At 30.8% G+C, this 10,850-nt stretch overlaps 1 protein-coding gene across 1 annotated transcript; it reads left to right on the top strand.

Moving 5' to 3' along the window:
• The first annotated feature begins 3,115 nt into the window (after nucleotides 1-3,115).
• Nucleotides 3,116-5,190, top strand: LOC130940151 (probable glutathione S-transferase). The gene is made up of 2 exons (XM_057868200.1): nucleotides 3,116-3,526; nucleotides 4,572-5,190. The coding sequence occupies exons 1-2, from the start codon at nucleotides 3,212-3,214 to the stop codon at nucleotides 4,914-4,916; spliced, it is 660 nt and encodes a 219-aa protein (XP_057724183.1). The 5' UTR covers nucleotides 3,116-3,211; the 3' UTR covers nucleotides 4,917-5,190.
• Nucleotides 5,191-10,850: the final 5,660 nt, after the last annotated feature.

The following is a 10,850-nucleotide window of genomic DNA, read 5'->3' as shown; positions in this document are numbered from 1 at the left end:
AAAAAATTTATAAATGCCTGTAAAACCATATTATGACTTAAAAGAATTAAAGCTGTTGAAAGAAAAAATGGAGAATGAAGTTGAAAAATTAAAAAGATATTTAGAAACAACAGAAAGTGTAGAAATAAAAGAAGTTTTTTAGAATTTAAAAAATTATATTAAAGAAAAAGACAAACAGATAAAAGATTTTATATACAATAATCCATGCAAAAAAGAATATTATAAACTAAAAGATTGAAAAAACTATAAAAATGAAATCAGAATTAGTAATAGTAGAAATGGTCAATACTTTTGATTATAAAATTGCAAATTATAAAATACCACCAACCAAATCTATACAAATTATAAACTTATTCGAAGCAAAATATGAAGAGTTAATAGAAATTTTGAAAAAGAAATTACATTTTAAAATTGGTATCAGAGCTAAGTTAACGATTAAGGGTAACACTTTTTCTTTAAGCAACACTTTTAGTGATACACTTTTAAATCAATAAACAACCAAATAAAAACAAAAATCTGTAAATCTGTACCAAAATACATCTGTACACTAGATGAACCCAATATATTTTCATATGAAAAAAAATCAGCCAAAAAAGCAAATACTCTTTAAATTACATTTATGGATAAATAAAATATTTAATTTATTTATTTATTAAAAAAATCCCAGTAAATTGGAGTTGACCAGAATACCTGATTACGTAATGGATTGCATCACATTTCGTGGAAAGTATTTTTATTTTATTTTTCATTGAAAAAGAAAAGAAAATAGTGGGAAAATGTTGCTGACTTAAGCACTGACATATGGTTGTCGCCTTGAATCTCGATTCTACGTTACTTGTCCTTTTAATTTCGAATGCCCCAGAAACATACATAACGTGCGACAACAAACCATAGCCCAAAGATATAGAAGAGAGAATCCTAGAAAATGCCATAGCAATTTAGCAACATAACACACTTGTATAAGTAACTACCGAAGTTTAAGTGGCTAAATTTTTTTGAATGCGCCAGAGAAAATGACTTAATTGCTCAAAATAATATAGAAGAAAAACTGCAAAAACATCTCTAGATGATATAGATATATATATATCAATAACAATATTTTTCAAAAATCAAAATCTCTAAAATCTATATAAAAATAAATATCCAGCATTCAATTATTTTTATCAAAATTTAAAATTTCAAAATATTTTTTGTTTTAATTTTTTAAATATATTTTTATCAGCATATAAATTTTTTGAAAATGTTTTCTGTGAAAATTTCAATTATTGTAATAGAGTCTTTCTCTGATCTGAATGTAGTAGAGAAGATAAATCGTTAAAATACAAATTGTTAATAACGCATTTTGAGAGAATAAACCATGAAATAAATTCTTAATATTTTAGTAATTTAGAAAAAAGTAAGTTTTATATATAACAGAATAAAATCGTTATTTGGAATTTATCAAAGTTAGAAATCACTAATCACGATTTATGGTGGTACCATATTACATAAGCAATATTTATTTTATTTTATTTTTCATCATATCACCTTAACCATGCTCATATTTTTTTTCTTTATATTTTTTAATAACAATAATATATTAAGTTATATATAAAGTCTGCTATATATTATCTAAAATATTTACCATTATACCAATATCAATAACCTAACTTGCAATTTTTAATGTAAATATATATAACATAAAAAGTATAATAAAGATAATAGTTATTTTATTTTTTAAAAACAACTAATTAAATTTTTTGCTATTAAAAATTATAATTGTATTTATTTTTAGTCAATTTTTTGCTATCATATTCGCTAATACGATATTGATATAGACAATTAAGTATTGTTCTGTAATGTAATAACTATTTGATGTTTAGACTCTTAAATTATGATCAGTATTTAAATTATTCAAAATAATTTTAAAATTTGATTAAATTGAATTTAATGATAAAAATTAAGTTATATAAGCTAATTTTATATACTATATTGACCACAATGAAGAATTATTTACATTAATTAACTATAAATGATAATCTTTAACTGGTCAAATGAATTCTATACAAAAAAAAACTAATTAAATGAATTTTAAGATAAAAAAAAAGCATTACTAATAGGATTTAATTATATATATATTGTATTAATAAAAATATTTTTTTAATTAAGTGCATGAATAATTATTATAAAACAACAAATATGATTAATTGATGAATAAAATATTAGGTAAATTATTATTTTGGTTTTTAAGATTGATCAAATTTTAATTTGATTTCTAATATTTTAAACGTCTTATTTTTATCTTAAAAGGTCTTAAATAATTTTAATATTATCCTAAAATTAAATTTAACACTACTAATTAATAAAATAAGTGATGTGAATGTTAATATTATTACTAGTTAAGTTATATATATTTCTATGTATTATTTTTTATAATATTTTTCTTCAATTTTTTATACAAAACTCTAAATCCTAACAATTTTATATTAATGTTTTAAATTAAAAAAAATTATATGAATGATTGCTAATAAATCAATTTTATTTATACATTAAAATTAAATACTATTAACTCTTTAATATATAAATTATTTTATATTAAAATTAATAATAAAAAATATTAAACTTTTTTTTAAATTAAAATAAAACAGTTTAAAATTTTTTAAAATTAAAATAAAATATTTAAAAATCAAATTAAGATTTGATTTAAACCTATGGGCCAAAATACTATTTTACCAAGATTCACTTTATCAACATTAATTTCTAGTTTTCTACTAATAATGCCTTCACAAATATTCTAGAAAATTGTGCTGCAGGCGGTCGTAAAGTTGCACAGATCAATTGTCTTTTACATTACATTAATTTAATTAAAAAAAAGTTTAAAAGACAGTAACTTTTGTATTTTTTAATTAGTATATAATTATTAAAAGAAAAGTGAATAATTTTTTAATATTAAATATAATTTTATATTATTAAAAATATTATTGATGACTAATTAATGATTACAAAATATCAAAATTATTGGTCTTTTAGCATTCCTTTTTAATTAATTTAATTAACTGAGTAATTGACAGTCAAATATCATCACATTCCAAAGGTGCACAATACAAACTTTCAGCCTATAAATATAAACAGCCCCCTAAGCAGAGTCACTCAACTACAAATTAAAACACTTCTCTACTTCTCTCTTCTTTAAACTCTAGCAATCTCTCCATTCTTGTGTTGCAAATCAACAATGGCAGATGAGGTAACTCTACTTGATTTCTGGCCAAGCCCTTTTGGGATGAGGTTAAGAATAGCACTTGCTGAAAAGGGTATCAAGTATGAGTACAAAGATGAGGACTTGAGGAACAAGAGCCCTCTGTTGCTGAAAATGAACCCTGTTCATAAGAAAATCCCAGTTCTTATTCACAATGGAAAACCCATTTGTGAGTCTCTAATTGCTGTTCAATATATTGATGAAGTATGGAGTGATAGATCTCCTTTGTTGCCTTCTGATCCTTATCAAAGAGCTCAGGCTAGGTTCTGGGCTGATTTTGTCGACAAGAAGGTACCTACCCTTTTCCTTTTTCCTGAGAGTAATATTGTAATTTAATTAACGGATAATGTCATTCTTTTTTAGTTTTAAATTATTTTTTATTTTATTTTATTTTCTGTAATCGTCAATTAGATTTTTCGTAATTTGTGCTGCGATCTTTGTAATAATCTCAAACTAAAAACTGTCCTTTTCTGTGCCTATTATCCTTGTTTCTTGGTTGATAAAAATTTGACATATTTTGATTTAGATAACAAATATTTTTTTGTATGTTTCTTTTTTAACATATGTTTAATTCCTAATTTCTATATACTTTTGTTGTAGAACAACTCTCAAATGATTGGTTATTATACTTTCTTGCTAGCTAATCTGTGACCCTCTGGATGTAGTCTAGAACATAGATGGGCTGCATGTAAAAAAGCAAAATGCAAAAATGGTACCAATTTGGATAAGGAATATATATGTCACTTTATGTTGGACCTTTTTCTTTACTAAGATATTCTCCCAATCTATACTAATTTTTAAGTGGTGAAGCTACTTTTCCTGTTTCTAAGTTTTGTTCTTTTGCCCCTCATTTGCTTCCTTTTTATGTATCAGTGTGTGACAAAGATCCTGTTTATTAATTATGTCCCTGAGTCAAAATTAACCACTTTCCAAATAAATGAGTGTATTAATCTATATGACCATAATCTCAAACTAATCATCCTTTAAGATTAGTCCCTTATCGGAGGCTTAACTTCTTCATTATGAAAAAATATATAAAAAGGTGTTTTCCTCATTGTATACCAGTTGTTGAACAATACATTTTTTGAATTAAGAATAATTCGCTTGTAGAATCATAGACCGACTCATATCAACATTGTGAATAGTCATTAAGTTAAAAAATTTTGTTTATACAATAATACATAATTAAATGTTAAAAAAACCTTTCATTACTAAAAATTGTAAGCAAGTTAAATCCATAAAAAACTAATACTTTTCATTTTAATTTAATATCTCTTCCATTTTTATAATCCAATCAACTCTCTTTAATTATTTAATTTCTTGATATGTCAAACAGATTTATGATGCTGGAAGGAAGGTATGGACACTGAAAGGAGAAGAACAAGAAGCTGGGAAGAAAGAGTTCTTGGATGCCCTTAAACTCTTGGAGGATCAACTTGGTGACAAGCCCTATTTTGGAGGTGACAACATTGGTTATGTTGATGTGTCACTTGTTCCATTCTACAGCTGGTTCAAGGCATATGAGACATTTGGCAACATCAACATAGAAAAAGAGTGTCCCAAATTCATTGCTTGGGCCAAGAGGTGTCTTCAGAAGGAAAGTGTCTCTAGTTCACTCCCTGATCAAAACAAAGTCTATGATTTCATTGTTGAGATGAGAAAGAAGTTTGGTTTAGAGTGAAGAGGCCGCCAAGTTTAGTTAAATGATTCTGTAATAATAAAAGGGCACTTTGCTGTGCCCAATTTTATGCTTTTAGTAGGAATTTATGGTATCCGAATAAATTATGTATCTTTGGTATGGGATTGGTAGCACTTTACCATGTATTTGGTGTTTTATTTGTCTAAGTAGTTAATATTTTCTGTATTATTATTATATAACATTGTTGCTCAAACTTCTATTTTTTTTTCGCACTGTATTTTCTAATTTAGTAAGTCAATAATTATTTTGTCTCGAATTGAAATTTTATTTAAAAGTTTGTCGTTGGCTAATAAATTATTAAAGAATACATTCAAATTCAATTATCTGCTCTGTTGCTAAGGTTTTTTAAGTTGTGCTAGGGTTTGCAGAAAATACTTATTTTTCTGGTCAAAATTTCTAGAGTATCAACGATAATTACAATAGCAGCTCTTGCTACCTCACAAAGAACGGGTAGAAGACAAACTGCATTAGAGAAGGAATAGATAATATCTTTTGTAAACGAGGATATCAAAAAAGAATTAGATTTATGTACTAAAAGTTTGATTGAAAGATTACTGGCGGACATATCATTCAATGCAGGTACATTGGAAGCCGCTCTAAACATAATATGGAGACAACTAGAAGGCTTCTGTGTTTTAAATCACGGAGGAAACAAATTCTAATTTTTCTTTAAGGATGAAATTGAATTGTTCAGGGTGGAGAAATGGCTCATTGATTGTTCAAGAATTATATTCTAAATCTGAAAAGATGGAGGAAAGATTCAATTATCAATGATGCAGAATTCTCTCATGTTCTTATATGGGTACAACTGTGGAGTTTACCGGAGCAATGTAAAACCAAAGGATTGAGAAAAAAGGTAGGAGAGAACCAAAAGATTGGGAAAAAAGGTAGGAGAGACGTTGAAAAAGGTGATGGATGTTGTTGTCTTCTCTATGAAGAAAAAGGAGGAGAGGATTTTAAAAATTCAAGTCTTTCTAGACATCACAAAACCATTGAGGAGGAACATAAGAATCTCGGGAAGCAACAAAAAAAATTATTGACCTTTAACTCAAATACGAGAGGATTGGTAGTTTTTGTTATTGTTGTGGGTGCATTAAGCATGAGATCAGGCATGTTCAGAAAACCTAACAAATACAGCGCAAGGAGGAGAAGAAGAAGCGGAATGGGAAGCATGGCTAAGGGCAGATCAATTCGGTAGGCGAGCAGAGGATAAAAATGAAAATAACAATCCGAATCAACCCAATACTGCGCAGGGAGACATACATAAACAGAAAAAATCAATCCTAGTTAACCTGATCAGAGAATTTGCAAGTCTCTCTATTTAAAACCGGAACTCACAAATCAAACAAGATGATCAACGTGTGCAAAGTGGCCGGAAAATGTGAATAATGGAAGGGAATAAGGGGGGAAGAGATTAGAAACATGAAAAGAAGAAGATAAAGACAGCAACATAGTGGCCCAATCAATAGAGCCAACTCTGTCCAAATTAGATGATGGATGCTTCACCTTTAGTGCAGCAGGAGGAGAGATTAAGAAACGAAATCTGAAACAAATAGCAAGGAAAAAACATAGTTTTCAAACTGTCTTAGGTATTAAGAGGAGATCTGGAGGATCGGGAGAGAGTATAGGTGTTAAAAAATTTTGTCATGAGGAAGAGGAATAGCTGAAGAAGGGAGAGGGTGCCACCCAACAATTGGCACCCAAGGAGGGATGAAAGCGATGATGTAGAATTGTCGGAGTTTGGAAAAACTGCTGACAGTTCCCAACATCAAAGGAATTTCTAGATCCCATTCTCTCGAGGTATTATTTCTTTGTGAGACAAAAAATAGTACCTTGACAGTGGAGAGAGTGCTAAGGAGGCTACAAATCTGTTTTTACAGTTGATCCAATTGGCCTGTCTGAAGAATTAACAATGGCTTGGAAGGATGAAGTGCGGGTGCACATAGTAGACACATGACCATTTCTTTGTGTATTTTTCCATAAAGAACCAGCAAGCGGGTTTAAAATGGAAAATTGTAGGAGTTTACTTGCATACAGATGAGACAAATAGAGGGTTTCAATTTGCAAAACTATTGTAGATAATGGAAGGAGGGAGTGAAATGTTGGCAATAATAGGAGACTTCAATGTAATTAAAAATCAAGAGGAAAAAGAGGGAGAAAAACAAAAATCCAGCACTTCAATACAACAGTTTAGAAATTTCATCAATGAGGAAAAGCTAGTTGGCATTGGTTATGAGGGAGATAAATGCACTTGGAGTAATCCTCAATTTGGAGAAAATCATATAAAGGAGAGATTGGACAGAGCTCTTGTTACAAATGGGTGGAGAGGTGAATTTCCAGCAACCACTCTTGCACACTTATCCGATTTGGGTTCAGACCAAAAGGCCATTCTTCTCAATACGGGTGGGAAGAAAGGAAGGTAAAGACGAGATTCAAATTTCAGGAACAATGGTATGAAAATGAAGAGGTGATTAGCTTAATCAAACAGGCATGGATAACAGATATTCATGGGTCTCTAATGTTTAAGCTAGCTGAAAAGCTGAAATGTTGAAGACTGATGTGTGAGCATCTTCTTTATCTTTTTCTTGTGAATTTGCACTTGAATTGCTAAGTTTTATCAAAATTTAATACATTTTAGCCACTATGAATGCTACTTTGAGTTGCTTGCAATTCTATTTATTTCAGGTAACATTTTGGACAAATTTCGCGGAGTTTAGGCCAAGGCTAGAGAATGAAGAATTGATGATGTTCATTCCACGCTGAACTTGAAATTATTCAAGTTCAACGCCAGCATCAACTCTCCAAGGAAATCCAATTTGGCCTCCTCCACGCTGAACTTGAAAAATTTCAAGTTCAGCGTGGAGTCTAATGCACAAAGGGAGAGTCACGTATCATCCCACGCTGAACTTGGGTTAATCCAAGTTCAGTGTGGATTCAAGGGAAACTAATAAGGAGGCCTCTGCTTGCTCCACGCTGAACTTGAGGTTTTCCAAGTTCAGCGTGGATCCTAATACCCCAAGTGGTCCCCAGGCACTCATACAAAGTTGCGCATGAAGCTTAAGTAATTTTAATTGAATTTTTATTTTATTTTAAAATAGGAAAATATATTATTTAGTTTTAGAAATTATAATTTATATTAATTAGGATTAGATATAAAAGGGGAAAGAATCAGCCCTTCGGGCTCTTCTTTTCGCTTCTACCTCATTCCGCAATTTACTTGAATCCTAGTTTTTTTCTCTGAACCATGAGCAACTAAACCTCCACTGTTAAGGTTAGGAGCTCTGTCTATTGTATGGATTGATACTATTATTTTTCTATTTTAATTCATGTACTGATTTATAATTCAAGAATTATTTTCGTTCTTTATTTTATGAATTTGGGTGGAATGGAAGTATGACCTTGATTCTAAATGAGTTCTTATATAACTTGGAAAAGCTCTTTACTTGAACAACAACTTAAAAACAATTTCTCCTAAACTTCTAATTATCTGGACTTAACGGGATACATGACATATAATCCTCTTATATTTGAGTAATTAGGGTTTCTGTGGCATATAAACTAGAATTGAACTTCACCCTCTAATTGGAATCAAATGACCAAGGAATTGACGGTTAATGAAGATTAGAGGAGACTAAAAAGATCTAAGGACTTAGGGTGTAGTCACTTATAGTTTGCCATGAATTAAATCTTGCATGATTAAAATAGCTAGTAAAAAAAGTCAATCCGGAAGATAGATAACTCTGAAACCTTAACTATTTTCTCCATATATATTTTACCTCAATTTACTGTTTGCTTTATTAATTCTCTGAATTTACTATGTAATGTAATTGATTCTCAAAAAATTCTTTTCTGCTTATCTAACTAAATAAATCACTCAATCATTGTTGCTTGATTCATCAATCCTCGTGAGATCGACCCTCACTCACCTGAGGTATTACTTCGTACAACCCGGTGCACTTGCCGGTTAGTTTGTGGGTTATAAATTCCGCACCATAGACATTCAATCGTACAACGGCAGCAACACTCTGAATCTAATTCAAGGAAGAAAATTTAGATTCTCAAGAATCGGATAGAATCAGAAATGCAGAAAGGAGTTCAGGCATATGAGAATGCTATCAAAATCTTAGAAACTAAACTAGAGGATGCATTGGAAGAAGAAGAACGGTATTGGGGGAGAAGTCTAGGGTGCAATGGCTCAATTAAGGCGATAAAAATACTAAATTTTTTCATTGCAAGTTTCAAACGAGGAATCGAAAAAATAGAATAAATGAGTTGGAGGACGAGAAGGGGAATATGGCAAAGGAACCGGCAGAAAGAGTAGAAATTGCACAGAAATACTTTGAAAATCTATTCACAACAAGCTATCCTAGAGACCCGACTGCAGAATTGGATGGAATAGGCCAAAAAATAAATGCAGCCACTGATAGAATGTTGTGTAGGCCAGTGATTGAAGAGGAAATTAAAGCAGCAGTCTTTTCCATCAACCCTTTTTCGGCTCCGGGAGATGATGGATTCACAACAAAAATTTTTCAATTTTTTGGAGTACAATAAAGGGAGATGTGACAGTAGCTGTTAGAAGCTTTTTCTACGAAGGTAAAATTTTGAAAACTTTTAATCATACTCACATATGTCTTTGGTATATCTCATACCTAAGGTGCCGGCCACTAATTCTATGAAACAAGTCAGACCGATTAGTCTTAGCTCTGTTTTTTATGAGATTATATCTAAAATTCTGGTGCACAGACTTCAATTAGTTATGAATAGCCTAATCAGTGACTCTCAAAGTGCTTTTATAAAGGGTAGGTTGATCAGTGATAATGTCCAAATTGCACACAAATTCATGCTTTTTCTAAAAAATAAAAAGTCATGGAGATTATGATTTGGCATTAAAACTGGATATGAGCAAGGCTTATGATAGAGCGGAATGGATTTTTGTTTGGAAGGTGATGAAGAAGCTAGGTTTCTGTGATTAATGGATGAAGTGGATTGAGGAACTTGTAATGACAATATTTTACTCTGTTACTGTGGATGGACAATCTTATGGTTATTTTAAACCATGTATAGGATTATGACAAGGTGATCCTCTATCTCCCTACCTATTTTTGTTTTGTGCAGAGAGACTCTTCCATCTGCTCCACAGAGAAGAACAAAGGCTAAAAATATCTGGTTTAAGACTCAATCAGAGGTGTCCAACAATCACTCATCTTTTCTTCGTAGACAATTCAATTCTTTTTAGCAAAGCTTCAGAAGTGAAATGCCAGAGATTACTATAGGTTCTACAGACTTACGAAGAAATTAGTGGCCAAAAAGTAAACTTGGACAAATCATTAGTCTTCTTTAGTAAGAACACACCAATTCCAGTCTAGGACCATTTGGCAGAGATTCTCCTTGTCCCTCATGTTGCCAATAAAAAAATATTTGGGTTTATCGGCAGCGATTCAAAGATTAAAGAAAGCGACATTTAACTACATTAAAGATAGGGTGTTTTAGAAGCTCAGCCACTGGAAGAGGACTCTATTATCTTCTAGTGGATGCGAAGTGCTTATTAAGGCGGTGGCAACGACGATATTCATATACACACTAAGTTGTTTCAAGTTACCGGAGACACTAATTGAAGAGATCCAGAGAGCCATACTCCAGTTTTGGTGGGGGCAGAAAAGATCAGAAAACAGGATGCAGTGGATCGGATGGAGGATTTCTTGCAGACCAAAAATGCAAGGGAGACTAAACTTTAAAGATTTGAAGGCTTTTAATCTTGTCATGCTCGCAAAGCAAGGTTGGAGGTTAATTTTCAAACCTAATTCTCTCATCAGTAAAGTGTTACAGAATAAATGCTATAGATATTCAAGCTTCCTAAGAGTAGAGGTTGGTAATAACCCATCATGGGATTGGAGGAGTATTATCGAGGGCAGAAAG

The sequence above is a fragment of the Arachis stenosperma genome, chromosome 7, assembly GCF_014773155.1.
Source record: "Arachis stenosperma cultivar V10309 chromosome 7, arast.V10309.gnm1.PFL2, whole genome shotgun sequence".
Taxonomy (NCBI): Eukaryota; Viridiplantae; Streptophyta; class Magnoliopsida; order Fabales; family Fabaceae; genus Arachis; species Arachis stenosperma.
This window is presented reverse-complemented; position numbering and strand designations above follow the sequence as displayed.